We start from the raw sequence: 19229 nt of genomic DNA on the forward strand, positions 1-19229 counted from the left end.
GCCTTCGGCGTCCAAAATTAAACATGGGCTTCCCCTAAATTATTTTAGTTGTCGGTCAGTTCTGAGCTTCTTGTAGCCAGTTGCCAACGAGTCTTCTGACATCGTCTGTCCATCGTGTAGATGGTCGGTCTCTACTCCTTTCGTCAGCTCGTGGTCTGCACATTATCATTTTTCTCTGGTCAACCGCCCATCAGTCATTCTGGCCACATGCCCACTTAAGCAATTGTTGTTGTTGTTGTTTGGTGATGCGGGGGGCTATTTAGCCCAGGTATACGCATAGGCCTCAGATGGACCGTCGCGTCCCGCTAGCCGGAGCTACGGCAGTCCCGTTAATTCAAAGAATCTAACGATGCTGGTCGGATGCAGCTCCCTTAGTTCCCTGTGACACAGTGTTGGCTGTCCCAGGTAGGTGTGACGAAGGCGAGAAAAGGCGGGGCAATCACTAAGTACATGCCCCGGTGTTTCTTCGTCCTCCAAGCATCCTCTGCAGGTCTGATCTTCGTGAATTTCCAGTCTGTGCATATGCCGCGCCAGGTGACAGTGACCCGTCATTAGACCAGTCACCGTTCGTAGTATACCTCTGTTCAGGTTTAGCAGAAGTTTAGTTCGTTTGGGGCACGGACCAGATATTAGATCCTTTGCCTGTCTCATGCCGGGAGCAGTTGCCCAGCGTTGCTGGAAGAGTTTTCCAGCCATGCCTTCTATTGAGCGGACCGCCGTGCTATAGGAGATCCCCACACTAGGTTCAGGTCCTGAGAGCGGTTCCCTAGTTCCAAGGCCGGCAAGTCTGTCAGCCTCCATGTTGCCGGAGACCCGTGTGTCCCGGCACCCACGCGAGGTATCCCCGCCGCCCCGAGACAGGGCCTCCAAGGTACTTTTACACTCCATTAACTCCATTACCAGCTTGGACCGCACCTCATCGGCCTCAATGACCCTGATGGCAGCCTTACTGTCGGAGCAGATGACTGTTCTGCCATCCCTCTTCGGGTCGGATAGGAGAACCAGCCCGCAGTTAAGGATGGCATATACTTCAGCCACTTAAGCTATTTTATGCACTCGATAACATCTGTGACGCCAGTCCTTCTTCTTATTTCCTCATTTTTGACTCCATCTCTGAGAGTCAGTCCCAGCGACCTTTCCATTCTTGTTTGGGCTACTCTGAGTTTGGTTGCTGCGGCCTGGGTCAAGGAGAGTGTCTCGGCATCGTAAGTCATGACTGGAAGCACGCATTGATTGAAGATCTTCTCGTTTAAGCGATTTGATATGTTGCTCTTGAAGATGTCTGATTGAGCTCCATATGCAGCTCATACCAAGGTAATTCTTCTTTGCAGTTCAGTGCTTTGGTCATCTCTGGCAATTTGGATTTTATGACCAGTAAGTATTTATATTTTTGGACTAGTATTATTTCGTTACTTCCGTTTAAATGTTTTAACTTGGTATCAAATTTGTCATAAATTCCATCTTTTCAAAGTTCATGTTCAAACCTATCTCTCCCAAGTTGTCTCCGTCGTCGGAAAATCGCAGGTAAAAAAGTGTTAGCGACTACATATACGACCCTGTATAAGACCAATGGTATAAGCCCTTTTGTCCTTTCTTTGATCAATGGAACCACATTCATAGCAGGAGCCTCTCGGTCTAAATGGTTTTGAACATTTGGCTGACGAATGCCCCAGCATGTTGCAGTCTAAAAGCATCTAAGGGTCGCTTTTCCTTAATCAGTTACTCCGGAAACCACTACTTCAGACTTGAATTGCTTATTTTGCTGAATAGGCCTCAATCCAGCACTGTTTTTCCGTGCACTTACAATCCGTTCATAATTAATCATATCCTGGAACAAACTACTCAATGTGTTATCTTGTAATTAATTCTCCTTGGTGCAGACACACAGTATTGTGGAGAAGACTTCGTGTCATTCCCTTCCTTTTGTACAAGTTGAAGAGTTTCTTTATTTTTCCTAAAAGTCTGTCCCCCTGTTGTTCACTTTTGTACTGTCGGTTATCTCTTCGATAGATTTGGATATCATCTTGCTTATCTCCATGTTCGTGGCATTCTTTGTTCTTATCGCTTTGCATTTTTCTCCTCTCTTCCATTAATTCTTGTGTTTGAAGACTTTTTTCTGGCAATGAACTTTTTGGCATTCTTATTTAGCTTCTAGTATAATGTTATTTGAGATGTTAACATCTTGGTCTGTGCTTTTCTTGCTTTCGAGTGTAGTGTTGTTGTGTTCTTGGAATGTGTCTATTTTTAAGATCTGTCCAGGTAGGTTAAAACATATGATACCTCTCTTATCCAAGGTCTATTTCTAGAGAGGCTCTTACCATTCTCTGATCGCTACCCGTTGTAAACTGGTTCAAGACTGTAAAATCTATAAGTATTTGCCTCTTGTCGGTGATCTCATTTTGGGTTCTTCCATCGGGGCTCTGCCAGGTCCATGTTTTTGTAAAAGAAGCTATTCATTTGGAATAGATTCTTTTCTAGCAGGAAACTAAGCAAAGTTCCAAAGCGTTCGTTTCTGCTTCCCAAACCATTTTTTTCTTTTTTTTTCTTTAAAGTCAGTTTTCTTAGCATTAAAGTCACCACATACTATGGTAAAATGTGTTACTGTGTCATTTAGGGCTAACGTGATCATAAAATTCTTCTGCTTCATAATCCGCATGATCACTTGTACAATTTTCAAAAGTATACCTTTTGTTAAGGTTGAAGATAAGAAGAGATCATTGATATGATATTTTCGTGTTTTCTGTGTACATACAAAGAAGCTGTTGGTTCCCGTTCTTTCAGTTTTGCTACCCACCTGTTAGAACAGATGTGCTGATTTTAGTTTCCTCAAGCTCTCTCCTCATTCATTTAGCGCACTACGTCCCATTTGATTTCAACATTTCTGTTTCAATCTCCATGACTCTTTCTTCTGTTGATAGGAATCTCGCATTGCATGTGACGACCTTGAGCGTTAGAAGCCTTTTACGTCATGACAATGGTATGAATTAGACGTTATCACTGGTAGAATGCCAACATTTAGGTAGTTTACCAGAGAAAATACCCGGCTACACATGAATTGTTTTTAATATGATTTGAGACCATGTTTAGAAACATCATAAATATCAACAGCTTTTTGTTAGTATGCCATAATTTTACGTCAGTACGCATTATGGTAATGTTTAGCCTAAGAAATGTAATTTCAGGATTGCTCTAACACGACTTTACCAGCCTGTCAAAATTGCAAACCAATCGCCTGCATAATTCTTTGAGCAATTGTTATTAACTTTTTCTTCAGAAAATTTAAATACGTTAACGCAAAATAAGTGGTCAATAATACTGAGAAGTTAGGTTCTGTATTGAATAAATAATAATCAAAACACATTACAAATATTTGAGGATTCAATTTGAAAGGGACTAATTTAGGACCGATGGGAAACAACGTTTGTTATTGCCACTAACCACTTCTCTTTAACAATCTATTGTAATATCTCTGCAATTTGCCTATCCATTAGTTACCATCAGGCAGTAATTTACGGGGTTCCAAGTAAATTAATGATTGAGGTTTGTATAACAACATGCAAAAATTCGCCTACCTAAAGCATAACGGCACTGCTGCTCCAATGTGGATTGCAATAATTGACCAATTTTTTTCCTTGACGTGTCTCCCATTTTATGTCGACATGAATTCATTAAGTTTAGCACGGATGAGGATTGTGTTTTCCATTCTTCGAAGCTGCAATTTCTAAAAAATATATACAGTATTTTAAAACGTAACAGAACAAGCATTTAATTCAAAAATCACTATTTTTGTTCCCTAATTATTTCCGCCGGATAATGGACGGCTAGGCAGTAAAATAAACAATATTTCCATTTTATTGAATCATAAACAGTGAAATTCGAATATAAATGATTTTTGAGGGAGCGTATTTGAATACCGCCATATGGGAGGAAAAATTAAATAGCCAACAAATATCACAACCAGAAATTTAGCGTAAAAATGGGGTATTTTTGCAAATTCGAAATTGGATATTAATTCCTGTGTGTGTTTCTAGTTAGAAATTTAAGGGTTTATTTTGTGTGGATATAGAAATAAATGCCGAATTATATCCTCATAACAACTTTTTAGATTTAGCGTCCTTTCTTTCGCCAACAAACCATAATACTGTGATATAAAGAGGAATGTCTCGAATAAAAATAAATCTCCCTAACGTCGGTTGGGTTACCCAAAAGACCGTTAAAATGACGAGACAGCTCATTTTTCATATACAGGTTGTTGTTGTATAATTAGTATATTATTGTATATAATAGTATTGCAGAAAAATAAAACAGCGGACAGAAGAGGTGAAAATAATGTTAATTATTCACGTAAATTATTCGTCCATCTGGCATTTGTCGGATATACAGGATCCCAAAAATGAAATTCATAAAAGGATTTTTTAAATTATTTTTTGAACGGTTGTGTTGGCAGCTGCGAAATGTTAGTATCGACGTCGACACGACAAAAAGGCATTAGCGACTATTTACGACGATTAATTTTTGAAGAGAGGCAAAATACCCTTATTTAATATAGTCAGACTATTGGAAGCTTAGTTTTCCAAAGGATCATAAAATCGTGTAGTCAGTACATGTCGACAGTATATGGATTACTGTAATTGAAAATGTAATTCATGCTGCTATAATTGAATTAAGTACTTTAAATATTTGTAATTGATTTTTCGATTACTAAACATAAGCAGTTCCTTCTTTCCGCCCTATTAGCCCATCCTCGTTTCCTCCTCAACGTAGGCCTCTTCCAATTGTCTCCAGTGGAGTCCGCCTTGGTCGGTTTGAATCCAGTTCTTCCCCGCGTGTCCCTCGAAGTCGTCCCTCCACCTCATCTGGGGTCGTTCAACATTTCTTTTTGCTTTCCTATGTTGCCATTGGAGGATGGCCGTGGTCCACTTTCCGCCGTCCTTCGCCACATGTCCAGCCTATTACCACTTATTCTTTGCCACTGTTTCCATAACGCCTGAGACTCCCGTATGTCTCCTAATTTCATCGTTTCGTATTCTATCCCTAGGGCTAGTACCAAGCATTATGTGAAGATTATGATCTCAAGCCCATACGTCATGATCAGTAGAATGCAGCTCTCGAAACAGCTTCCGCTATAGATTAATTGAAGTTCTAGGATTTCTTAGGATGTCAGAAATGTTATTACACCCCGTCCAAGCGACCTTTCTTGCGATCTCCATCATTTGGTTTTCACTCTCTAACTTTATTTTATAGCCTAGGTATACGTATGGGTGTTACAAGGAGTCATGATCTTGTTTTTACCTAAGTTCATCTGTAGTCCCACTGTTTCTCTTCTTCTTCGTCCAACGTCGTGGCCGACGTGTGGTGACTCTATGGAAGATGTTGCTGTGGTGCAGGGCGGTCTTCCAAACTTTGGATAATTCTTTGCCGTTCTTTTCCATGTCCGTCGATCAATTGCCTGACGCGTAGCTCCGTTGATGCTTGTTTCTGTTAGTTCTTAGATTAGACCTGTCCACCGGATTGGAGAATTTACCTCGTTTCCTCTTTCCTTCCGGCCTGGACAACAAGTCTTTCCATGTTGTCATGACGAGAGATGTGGACGAAGAATTTCAAGATTCGCCCGTAAGTCATTGATGGCTTAATATCTCTGAGAATGGAGGTGTTTGTTCTTCTAGTCGTCCAAGGAACTGGAAACATCCTGCGCCACACCCACATCTCAAAACTTGACAAAGATTTTTTCATCTTCAGCTTCTCCAGCTTTTGACCAGTTAAATCATAGCAAAACGAGTAATTCCTATTCGTTGTCTTATTTCGAATTCACATGAGCCCCTTCTATGGAGCATCGAGCCCATATAGACAAAATTTTCGACTTCAAAATTACTTATCTTTACAGGTTGTGCAGGTTGTCGTTGGTCTTCATTAACTCTGTCGACGATCATGAGTTTTGTCTTATTGACATTAATTTGAAGTCCATATTCTCGGCTTACTTCTTCTGTTTTTTGTAATAATTCTAACATTTCTTCGGCGCTACTTGCTATTAAAAGAGCTGCGACACGAAGATTCGAGAAGCGCCTTCTACCGATTTTTATTCCTCCTTTCCAATGTTATACAGAAGTGGTGAAAGAACGCATCTCTGACGAACGCCCTTCCTGATATGACAGGGTTCAGATAAGGTGTTATCGATTTTAACCGTCGCTTGCGAATCCTCGTACAGGTTTTTGACGAGATTAATCAAGTGACGCGGAACTCTAAGTTCTTCCAGGGTTGCTCATAACTTAGGCCATCGAACGCTGTCGAAAGCTTTTTTATAATCCACGAAGCACAGATACATCGATACACAGTACTTTGTTCTTTTCTATTAGCTGTCTGGAATTGAGAATTTGTTCACGTGCACCGCGTGCTTTCACAAACCCTGCTTGTTCTGGGGTATTTGATGTGCAAGAAACTTATGTAGCATTGCTTGAATAATGTATAGCATTATCTTGCTGCCATGTGATATTAGGGAAATCATGGTTACTGGTCTTTTCTTATGCATGGGGAGTAACACTGAAGTAGACCAGTCTCTTCTGACAAAAAGCCGGTTTTCCAGATCTTCTGACAGAGTGCGTATAGTACTTTAAGTCCTGTCTCATCCAAAGCTTGCAGGACCTCAGCTCATACTCGGTCGATTCCCACTGCTTTATCTTTCCTTAGTTTACAGATCGCGACTTGAACTTCTTCTAAAAGTATATCCGGTTCCTTTTCGTAGTCCTCAAGGCTTTGAGTTATGGCATTCGGATCCGCAGGTCTTTTGAAGTATTAGTAGTAGCGTGGTTTCGAATTACTGAGCAGATATTCATCAGATATGCGTTTCTATCTCTGCAAGTAGCGGCTTGTATTTTATGATACAGTGATTGATACAACTTACAGTCTGCGATGTGGTCGAGACCTCTTGATTTGATTGTCCTCCGTTCTTCGATTCGAGGTTCAATGTTTCCGCTGAGACAGGGTTGTCCAAAGTTGAATCATCCATGTCAAGGTCCAGGAGGTGTGATTCGGGTTTTCGCATGGCGCTGTCAAGCATTTGGTCGGCATTAATTTTGGGCAGTCGTTTTATTTGCTCTTCTTTTAGCTCTTTTAGCATGTTGGTGAGCTCCTCATAATCACTGCTAAACTCAATGGACATATTGCCGTCAATATTAATGCCTTTTAACTCCTAATTCAAGCTCTTAAAGACTCCTTCTAAAGCCAAGCAATATTAGGTCTACTTGTCTAACTCCTCTGTTTATGGGAATTTTTTCTCGATTGAGGTCTTCTGTTATCTTCACGTGAAAAGTGGGATTCTTGTAACAGTTTTTTATAACAGTGGAGTATCGTGAGTTTACCCTAGCCTTATCGAATTCATTTAGTACTGCCCATTCTTCTACCGAGTGAAATGCCTTTTGATAGACGGCGAACCTAATGTGAAGAGGTACATTGTATTCCCTATATTTCTCCATCAGTGACCGCAGAGCCTGTATATGGTGGGTGGTGCCTTAGCCTTTTCTGATTCCCTCCTGTTCTATGGGTTGATAGAAGTGCAGTTTTTCCATTAGTGGGACTACTTTAAAGTAATTCAATTGCTTTCAGAGTAATTGCTATACTTTATTCTTGCCTTGAATACTGCAGTTATCAATAACTCTAAATTGACATTGACTAATAACACAACCACAATTGATCCCAATTATACTATTTTCTATACATCCGTCTAACATCCATGCATTCACTAGGATCCAATATGTCTAAACTTCGAAACCTCGCTGAACTTACACGCATTAGAACGAGCTTTATCTTAAACTTGAAAGTTGGAGGTATCTCTTAGTTTAAAACTAGTTAAGTTTACTTTCAATTGAAAGTATAAGCTGAATCCATTGATCTTTCACATTTAACTTTGAGATAATATCAAATTCGTTCGAGAGAAAATTTAGTTAACTCGGAGATATGAGTAAATATATCAGTTCGATGTACTAAACAGTGTTTCGAATACCAATTTGAATATCAAACGTGACATGTGTACATTGGCGGGTAATAGGTAACTAACACCATAAAGCAATCGATATAGATTCAGCAGGGATGTGCACTAAAATGAGGAAAATAAACATTTCTATCAACTGATCTTATGTAGTTTATACGTCCTCAACAAACATTTCAGGTAAGTTAAGTAAGCTTAAACTGCTAGTTCTTATATTTATCAAGGTCAAAAAAAAATGTTCCTTGTATTTCTTGACGTTGCTATTGACACTGAGAATAATGCTATGGCCATTCCCATTTTCACATCATTTAGCTTGGTTTTTCCTGCCTTTGCGTGAAACTATTTCAGCTACACCGAATGCACCGGATGCACGGTAGCCGGATTTATACAAAATACACTGACAATACGTTCGTCGTTTCTACAGTTTTTCTGTTATCAGACGTATTGCCGTTGTAAGTTGCAAACAATTTTATATTGAATTTTTATGTGACTGGCACTATACGGGGTGAGTCAGGGTTAAACGGCCAAACCTATAACATACCCAGATAATTGGATTTTAAGCATAAAGTTGTCATAAAGTTGTGTCCAAAAATGCGTTGTTGCCGAGATACAGGCTTAAGGTTTCAGATTTTTTATGGGTTTTATTACATAACTTTATTTATTTTTGACATAGCAAGATTAATTTTTCTACATATACTACTTTTTAGGACCTCCACAATTACAGTGTACACATTGTAGTGAAAATGTATAGGATTATACTTTTTCAGCGGTCAATCCCCATTTTATCTTCCCAAACATTTTGTAGTACGTCACCAATCATTTTTACCCTCTACATTTTCACTACAATGTGTACATTGTAATAGTTGTGGAGATCCTAAAGAGTAGTGTATGTAGAAAAATATGGCTATGTCAAGAATGAAAACAAAAAACAAACAAGATATAGAAATGCGTCAAGAAGACAGAGAGCGGCAAGAAAAGCGTAACGTAGAAATATTGGACGTTCTAGCGGGGATCAAGACAGAAATCCAAGAGTATGTAACCATAGTCTTAAAAAGATGTAGTAAAATAAATTATGTGCGGGAGGACATTAATAAAATTCAGAATGATGTCGATATAAAGCTACGCGACTTCTAGCGGAAAATTGACAGCAGAGGAGCCAGCTTTACAGCGATCACCGAAAACGGGCTCAACAAGATCAAGCCTACCACATACGACAGTCAAACTTCATGGGCAACGTACCAACTCCAATTTGAGGCAAAAACAAATGGATGAAGTAACGAGGAAATGGCTGTAGCACTAGTAGTGGCACTACGAGGACCTGCATTGGAGCTGTTACAGACTCTGCCTATCGCCCAACAAAGCAACTATGAAGCATTAGTAGCTGCATTAGAACGACGTTATGGGTCTCAGCATAGGAAAGGAGTGTATCAAACACAATTGAAGGCAAGACAGCAGAACCCTGGTGAAAATTTACAAGAGTTTGAAGCCGAAATTCGTCGCCTTGTGCATCTGGCTTATCCAGCCGTCCCGGAGGAAATCCACGAAGAATTTGTGGCACAGTATTTTGTAGCAGGGATTCGAGATCCGGAGGTAAAGAAAATGCTGAAGATGTTCAAAGGGAGCAACAGCAGCCAATTACTGGTTCGAGCGCTGGAAGTTGAAGCTGCGTGCAATGACTTAAAGTACCGCCAGCCGATCATGTTGCTACATCAATAAATGAAATTAAATCAATGGTCGGCCAATTAGTGCAACAAATGGCAGCATCAAGAAATGGTCAGTCCACACAGTTAAAACGATCACGCCCGATCACTAGAGTGGAGTGTTATCGATGCGGACGTACGGGACACATTAAACGAGATTGTCGAGTAAGGATACGTACAGGGACGTACAACCATCCAGAAAGGACCAGGAAAAACTCCAGCAGTATAATTTCAACAACAAGCACCGACCGGGAAAGCTGCATAATAACGCAACAGAAGAATGCAAACATTGCCAGAAAGCGGAACAACGTGAAGAAGTTGTGTCCGTCAGATGGTTCAGCTGAAGACCGATGATAAATGGAGTCCCGATGAAATTAGGAAGGATTAACTAAAAGACAGAGACATAGGCCCATTGTTGTTGAGAAAAGAACAAAGCGAGCCAAGACCAACATGGCAAGAAATCTGTAGCAAAGGCCTGACGTTCAAAGCACTTTGGGCTCAGTGGGACTCGCTTGTGGTTGGAGGCGGCTTGCTGAAAAGAGCTTGGGAGAGTGCCGATGGAAAAGAGATAGGAAGCAGCTGGTAGTCTCCAGAGGAAGGGTTGACAACGTACTGGAGGAAATGCACAATGGAAAAACTGGTGCTCATTTGGGGGAAAATAAGACTTTGGACAAAATCCGGCAACGCTTTTACTGGGTGAACTACTGCCAGGACGTGAGATCATGGTGTCGACAACGTTCTATTTGTGCAGCTAGCCACGGACCACAGACAAGATCCCGGGGACCTATGAAGCAGTACAACGTAGGACTGCCATTCGAACGTTTGGCCATAGATATCGCTGGGCCTTTTCCGGAGACCAACAGAGGCATCAAGTACATTCTTGTTGCTATGGCTTACTTTAGCAAATGGCCTGAGGTGTTTGCGATTCCAAATCAAAAAGCCAGCACAGTCGCTGATATTCTCGTCGAAAATGTCTTCAGTAGATTTGGTGTGACGTTAAAGTTACACTCTGACCAGGGACGAAACTTTGAGTCCAAGCTCTTTCAGAGGCTCTGTGACCTGCTAGGCATTAGGAAAACCCGAACAATTTTTTTCATCCTCAGTCCGATGAAATGGTCGAGATTTAATAAGACCATACAGCAAAATCTCTCAAAGGTTGTTGATCAGCATCAGAAAGATTGGGACCAGCATATTCCGCTCTTCTTGATGGCGTATAGAGCAGCAGTCCACAACTCAATGGGACAGTAACCATCCAAAGTTCTGTTTGGTCGAGAATTTCGACTTCCAGGTGATGTTGTGTTCGAATCTCCAACAGGCCAAAGCACGAACATTGAGAACTACGTTGACGAGTTGCAAGAAAGATTACTGAACATCCATGGTCTTGTCAGGGAAAGTTTGAATCTAGCTAGCGACAAGATGAAAGCTCGTTATGATCTTAGGGCCAATTCGGGAGGGTTCCAGAAGGACGATAAAGTTTGGTTGTTTAACCCTCAGAGGAAGAAAGTCAAATCCCAATTTCCGCATCATCATTATCACTTGCTAAAATCATATTTAGTAAATAGACATTTTTAGTTAATTAGTAGTTGCTGTTTACTTAGGAGCTCCTCAAGATAGCGTACTTGGTCCGATGCTTTATCTAATGTACACAGCAGACCTTTCCAAAGAAACTGAAAACATCGGTAGTTTTTGTCGACTTGACATCAGCGTATGACACCGCGTGGGTGGAAGTATTACTGCTCAAACTGAAGCGGCATGTGCAAAGTTAGCATTGGCCATAGAACAAGCAAATCATCATCAGAACTAAGACGAAAGGAGGCCACAGTAAGAGAACGGGCTAAACTACAACATCCAAACCACCCACAGGACCTTCAAATTCACGAGACGCTGAACAACCCTCCACCAAACTGCCTTTAAGTCCCAGAAACCATTGTGAATATCAAAGAAGACTGGCGCCATAAATGGGACATAGCACCAGTTCACAAACATGGCATTGCCACATACTTGCTCTACCAGGATTTCAGCTGAAGAGAAGCCTTTCAGCTAGTCTCAATAGAATTGATGATGAATGTATTGGGGGCTTCGCGTCTCCTAAGCCTGTGACTGCGGAGCTTATGAGCAAAAAAATTTGCTGAAAGCAAATGTTGTATTTGTTTTGTATACCATGGTCACTGACATTTATACTTTTAAACTGTTGTTATAATACCATACGATAAATAAATAAATACAGCAGACCTACCAACAACAAAAACAACTTCAGCAGCAACATATGCTGACGACACTATTGTGCTAGTTTCCCATATTACCCCAGCATCTACTTGTGCACCAACTGCGTTTATTTGACATTTACTTTATGGAAAGCAGTATGTCCTCCTGTTAAGTATCATTTGGATCTAACATGGAAAAAACATATATTTACAAAACGAAAACAACTTGGACATAAATTGACACATTTGGATTGATTGATCGGACGCAGATCAAAGCAGCAAAACAAAATATTGTTATACAAATTTATTCCCAAGCCTATCTGGACTTATGGAATTCAACTATGGGGTACTGCCAGTGCTTCTAATATCGCTATAATTCAGAGATTCCAAAACAAAGTCATTCGCATCATTGTCAATACGCCAACGAACTGATCTTACATGACATCCCAATGGAATAAGTATTGTATGCTGTACATTGTGTTAGTATTACAAATAGTAAGAGACTTTCAGTTCATAATACCACATTAGCCAGACAAATGGGTGTGAAGACAGCGAAGGCTAAAACGACTACTGCTATTGGACTTAATAAAGAGACTCAGATAAGTTTTAGACTTAGGACTTAAGGTTTTAACATGGTGTATACATTGTATTGTGAACTAACAGAAATGTTGCATCAGTTGAATGAAGCTTCTGAAGGTATAGGGCTGACAATGAACGTAAGCAGGATCAAAACAATGAACCCCGACAATGCTCATATCAACACAGGCGATGAGATAGTCTAGAATGTCAAAGAATACGTGTATCCAGGTCATACAATCAAACTGGGAAAAGAACATCAGACAGCGAAGATAACTAGACTTTTGGTAAGCTTAAACACTTACTGAACAACACTGACATCCCAATGAACCTGAAACGAGAGGTCTATGATAAATGCATTCTGTCGGTGAGAACGTATAGATTGCAGACAACAATTGAAAACTATTTGAAAATGTTACCTCTTTTCCCACCCTATATGGAACAGTTGCAGTGCATTAAAGTGAAAGTTGTACACGTCAGCAAAAAGCCAACAAGTCAAGCCCCATGACAGTCCAAACGGCATTCAAATCCGTTGATTCGTTTCAAAATAGCGATGATTTAAAAATTAATTAACTGTCTCGGTTTAAGTGGCGAGTATTTACTTTCATGACTCAACGAGAATCCATTTGAGGAAGATCCATTTTTCTTTGTATTGTTAGAGTTGTAAATACTACTACAATAAACTTTTATCTATTTTTCCGCTATTCCTCTTATATCATGATATATTGGACGCCACCATAAAGAAAATATTTAACGCAGGAAGGCAAGTTTAAGTAAAATAAATGACCGTTCTTTGTTTCTTCAACTTCAGACACCGACTAAGGGTCCTTATTGTTTGAGAGACGTCTCTTTTGTTTACAGTATTAAGGGTGAATCCCTACTATAATTGAAAATATGGGTTTCAAAATTTTAGATTCAGGAGCAGATTAATAATTAAGGGTCATTATTGGACGTCTGTATGTAAGTGGTCGCATGCGGTATAAATTAAAATAGATTAATGTTAATTAAATCACTACTCACTTGATGTTGGTCTGTAACACAAACTCATTGTCGTTCATAACGTATAATTGTTCTAACATATCAGTGCTTTCTCCGGAATCTTTAGCAACGTTGATTAGGGACAAATATGTGTCTTTGTCAAACTTCTCCGGCACTATTAAAGGTCCGTATTTGTCTCCAACTAAACTCTGAAAACAAAATTAATAGTAAGTTTCGGACCACGCAATTTAACCAGAAAATAGCTTACTAGAAAGAAACAGCCCTTGGATATCTTATGGCAATTTTTGATTTCCTCCAGGTGATCATCAAATATCCATGGATCGTATTGATCTTTCTCGTGACAGCCAAAGTGCATGTCAACAAATTCGACCTAGAACAGTCAAATCACTTTAGCATTGTCTCATAATGGAAATACGGTGTGAAATAATGTTTACCTCAATTTTGTGGTCCTTGAAAATCGAGTGCAGTTCTGGTCCAACATGTTCCAGCAATATTCTCCTTTCATTAGCAAAATCTAAAATCAACAATTATTTCCTACATTCTCCCTCTAAATCGTCTCTAAAATAAAAAAAAGGAAACAACGGGAAAACGGACTCTCTAAGGAATAAATAACAGGCACTTTTAGTGAAATATGGCCACTATATCTGTTTCGTTTGGCGCACAAGTTGGATAACACTAAAAATAGCGCTGGATGAGTTTTGTAACATTGAAAAAGGATTTTTCTGTATACGTGTATTCAAGAACTCTCCTGATTACCTCCGTATTCCCTTTGTATGTAGGCAGTTACCTCAAACACGCAAACCTAGTTAGAACGCATATCAAGGCATATTAATATGAGCTTTTTCTATTCATTACTGCTGCTATTTTCAAAAGAGTCTGGAAACAACATAATTACGTAATTCAGTACAGGCAGTAGTAGAAATTGGATAGAATTGTTCAGAAATAAAAAGAATTTTTTTTATAGTTATGAACAAATCTTGATGATCATTATTCAGTTATAATATTGTAGAATTTTATAGGTTATTACAGACATCGTGGGTTATTTCCCTGATGCATTTAACAATCATAAAATTCCTCGCATTTAAACTGTCAATTTCATCAGTTTAGTTACTAATTTCAGCAAGCAAACCGTTATTTTAAGACATTTTAACCTCAGCGTTTTTTTACAGGTGTTATACTTTTGTTAATTAATGAAGCTGTTCCTCACATTATTTAAATTGCTCAGTAAGCACAGCAAATCTAACTTTTATATTGTCACAGATAAGAACGTTACCCATTATATTCGTACTTTACGTTGCTAACATAAACATAATCAGCATCATTGACGTTAGGTACGAATATAAAAGATGTACCTGAGCACATCTAAGATCACTTAACCAAGCAGCTGATCCAGGAAAAATGACGGGCTAAACAGACAGCTCTCAGGACAAACGATCCCGGAGATAGAAACTTCCTGAACCAGCTAATCAGGAGAGTGAAGGCCACTCTGCAAGATCATGGTGACAAGCAGTGGCAGGAGCACTTAGAGGCACTAGACTCGCAGGACCATGCAGAGCTCTGAAACTAAAAGAAGCCCATACCACCTCTGCATGGAGAAAACGGGATCGTTTACCTGAAGCAAGAAAAACTGAAGCATTCGTCGACAGTCTGGAGCGACAGTTTCGAGAAAACGACACTTAAGATCTGGAAACCGAAGTCGAGAGAAGACCCAGAGACATCAACAGGCAACCGGACAACACCCCACTACGGCATGCCTCGCCTGAAGAACTCCGAGACGTCATACGGAGTCTCAATCCAAGGAAGGATCTAGCCGCCCTGACCAACATCGTCAACGCATCACTGCGTTTGCGGTATTTTCTAGCAGGATGAAAAATAGCAAACGTGATAGTGTTTCCAAAACCAGGAAAAGACCCTCTATTTCCCCAAAACTACTGACCTATCAGCCTACTGCCATGCATGGAGAAAATAGCAGAAGCCATCATTCTAAAAAGGCTCAAAGAGACCGAAGAAGAGCTGATTCAAAAATGGACATTCGACAGAACACCAAATCTTCCGAATCGTTGAATTCGGAGCAGTCCTGCTAGACGTATCGAAAGCCTTCGATCGCGTTAAGGACTGCTCATCAAGATACTGGACGTCGGATTTCCAATCAGCCAAGTCAAATTGGTGAAATATTTGCTTTCAGCGTAACCATTTATAGTAAAGACAGAAGGAGTCTGCTCGACGAACAGGTACCGCAGGGGCAGCCCTTTTACCGTTCTTGGATGGACCCCATTTTATGCAGACGACACCGCACTACCAAAATTCAAGAATATCAGGGTACTCACCAACATACTCTAAAGCGAAGTAGAGACTCTGAAAAAATGGTGCACTAAATGGAAAATCCAGCTAAACGCCGAAGTGGAAATTTCATAGCGCGACGCAGTGACATACGTCGGAGTGGAACTAGACAGGACTCTAACATGGAAGTGTCATGTTGAAAAGACCCGAATGAAAGCAAAGCTTACCAGGACACAACCCTGTCATCGGTAGATGTGCTGAAACCAGTATCAAGACTGTCATCAGGACAGTCATCCGACCACTTCTGACAGCAGCCTGGGGATACGCAGCGAAGACCCACTTGAAACGCCTTCGAACAGTAAACAACATAGCGCTGAGAGCAATAGTTGACGTCCCGTGGTATGTTAGAAACGGTATCCACCAAAGACACTACCGATTGTGACCTCAACTTCAGCTGAAGTAAGTTACTACTAATATTCTTGGATGCGAAAATGGTTAGTCTATTAACCATCCAAAAATATGCCAAGACCCCCATCAGGATGACCAGATGACGAAAAAAGAAGAAAGAGAAAAGAAGAGCGTTGAAGAGCCCCGATTTCAAGCCGGGGCATCACCTATCCAGGACAGGAGACGCCGTTGCAACTCTGGTATTTTCTCGAAAGGGAAAAACCAGTTCCTTCTTCCAACCTTTCCCTTTGGTCTACAGCGATGAGAGGGTAAAAAGCAGTTATTTTGCTTGACCCGCTCACCTGACGCTATACCCCAGCCAGTAATAATAGCGCGTCTAAGATCCCTGGTCCTGGTCGGCTAGCAGCTTACAACTTGTAGTGACACGGGCTGTTAGCTACGTTCTCCGGAGCCTCAGACTTATATAAAAAAGGTAAAAAAGTGTATAACTTGTAGATTGAACCTTTAGAACTTATACATATGGCATTTAAATTGTCCATTCCATTAATCAATATCAACAAGCAAACTGTTATGAGCTATTTTAATTAAACTTTCAGCATTTCTATCTCTCGACGCGTCATTTTCGGTAATATATGCATTCAAATTTAAAGTTAATTAAGCTGTAATGATTGCAATTTATATTCTGGACTTCATATCATAAATCAAAAACGCCATATCGAGCAGTTACCTTTCTGCAAGGCTAATTCTGGAGTGGAGACCGCGACAAGAGGCCTTTAGGAACAGAGGTCGCCCACCAAGAAGATGGACCGCGGATATTAAAAGAATGCAGCCAAATGGGATGAATCCAGCACAGGATTGAGGACGTTGTATTGGACAGTGACATGTTGGGGCCTATGTACAGGATGAACAAGTCATCTAGTTATGTATGTCATGAAGAGATAAATTTAAACAATATTTCTTATTAGTTTTCCTGGAGAGACTTGTGTTATATATTATTTTTCCAAATTTATGGATAGAAAGGTGAAAGCATTTCTTGGAAGTCCCCAGGGAAAAGAAAAAATGGAAGACCTCGACGCTCAAGGAACGAGGGAGTAAGAAGAAAGTGATGGAAGCTAGAAACTTAGAGGAGGAGCATGCCTTGGATTGAGAGGAATGGCGTAGGAAAACGGGAATACGGCGATAAGCTGTCTCCAAAATTGTAGTGTATTTACAATTTGGATCCTGTAGCACCTTGGCATCTATTATTTACAATTCCTATATTGTGATTTTTTATTAAATCTAGAGTTTTTACTTCTGATATTTGTGTCGCTTACAGCGACGTAAATGACGTTAAAAACAATTTGCAGCCTTCTTTCCAGCATTTATAACGTCTTATTGCTCCACCTTCATACACTGCAAAACTTTGTCAGCTCAGTTAAATTCTCAGGTAAATATTACATAGATTTTTATTTTTAAGTTTTTTTTTGTTTACTTTCCATATCAGAAAGATATTCATTCAGTGAAATAAACCTTGAGTTTTGTGCCGATCTAGACCAGGCGACAGGTTATTTATTTAGCTCGTAGTATTTTCCATTAATTGTGGCGCTATAGACTGGTGATTAAGGTGAGTAAGGTCAAATAAATTGTCGTTACAAGACAAATATCATGCTATTACTAGCAACGTAAAAAACGCATTAGCGGGCCTGAAAAACCGTTATTCAATGTTATACAACAGTGATAAATACAGGGTGTCCGTTTTACGAGCTCAACCATGGGAATCTCGGTTATTTGAAAAGATAGAGATGGCCAAGCTCTCCTACTTACCAGAATTCTCCCTCCAACTCTATTCTAAACAATGCTGCCTTTCCGCAGAGCCTGCAGCAGCTCCATAGTGCCGCTGTAGCTTTGCCAAAAGTTTTCTTGATGTGTGTTCCAGGAAAGTTTATCGGAGTCGAAGATTATCCCTAGGTATTTCACCTATTCCGAGAATTTAATTTGTGTACTATTTAGGGTGGGAGATTTCAATTCTAGCTTCTTCTGTTTTGTAAATGGTACAGTTTATAACAGGACATATAGGATCTATGTTTAGTCTTTCCATTCCAGGTCTTCATTTCGATAAGAGCCGATTGCATCCGCTCTGAGATGGTTGTCGAATGCTTGCCACTTACTGAGATGACTACGTTATCTGCAGAGCCCTGCACAGCATAGCCCAGTTATTCGAGCTTAGACAAAAGGTGGTCAAGTACCAGTGACCACAGAAGCGGGGACAGAACTCCATTTTGTGGACATCCTCTATCCGCAATCACTGTTTCAGATACTTTCCCAATGCTGGCGGTAATGATGCGTCTCGTTAACATTGAACGAATCTATCTCATTATGAAAGTACCGAGGTCTCTTCGATTTAAACCTCCAGTTATGAATTTATGGGAGGTATAATCAAAAGTTCCTTCTACGTCCATATATAGGAACTAGCTGTTTCTTTTGCCACGAACGCCTTTTCAATGCTTCTTGTTAAACAGTGTAAGGCATCTACTGTGGATTTTCCAGATTGATAGGCAAATTGTCTACAGTAAAGTGGTTTTAGCCGCAGGGCATTCTTAGAGATTTTCTACATTGATTTAAGGAGAAAAAAAGTGAGGCTGATAGGTCTTTATAAGACTTTGGCTTCTTGTGACTTTGGCTAGCCCTGAAAATCCCTTTGCAAGAGGGATATTAGTTCTTTAGGGCAGAAAAAATTCCAGGGGATTTGAACGGTGCAAAGCGTGTTTATTGCCTATTTTATTGCATTTTTCTCAAAGACCTCTTGAAGGTCGGTTAGACGTTCTCAAAGTCTCATTTTGAATTATCTGTGAAGTAGAGCTCGTCAACGAAACGTCTGGAACCCGAAAAAAAGTCTGCAGAGGAACTCAAAGGGCTTCACACAAATCATCAACGTGTTCCCCGTCAAAAACAAAACGTCGCAGGAAAAAAATAAATATGATAGGGCAGAAAAGGTTACAATAACGAAGTGTCAACCTGTTCAAATAAGCTCAAAACAAGATAAAAACGGTTCTTCAAAATCTCGTGTAGTAATCTGAATTTCTCAAAAAATGTTAAAACTGC

General features: G+C 40.1%; 1 protein-coding gene across 1 annotated transcript in view; it reads right to left on the bottom strand.

Annotated features, from left to right (window-relative positions):
- Positions 1–19229, bottom strand: part of LOC145738810 (protein qui-1) — a 294747-nt gene that overhangs the window by 175994 nt on the left and 99524 nt on the right. The window contains exons 6-9 of the mRNA XM_081993876.1: positions 13895–13974; positions 13708–13830; positions 13482–13648; positions 3573–3721 (exon numbers count right to left, since the gene is read on the bottom strand). Coding sequence (XP_081850002.1) covers positions 3573–3721; positions 13482–13648; positions 13708–13830; positions 13895–13974 — 519 coding nt within the window. The remainder of the gene's footprint in view (positions 1–3572; positions 3722–13481; positions 13649–13707; positions 13831–13894; positions 13975–19229) is intronic.

The sequence above is a fragment of the Ips typographus genome, linkage group LG16, assembly GCF_016097725.1.
Source record: "Ips typographus isolate SLU linkage group LG16, UJ_Ityp_2.0, whole genome shotgun sequence".
Classification (NCBI taxonomy): Eukaryota; Metazoa; Arthropoda; class Insecta; order Coleoptera; family Curculionidae; genus Ips; species Ips typographus.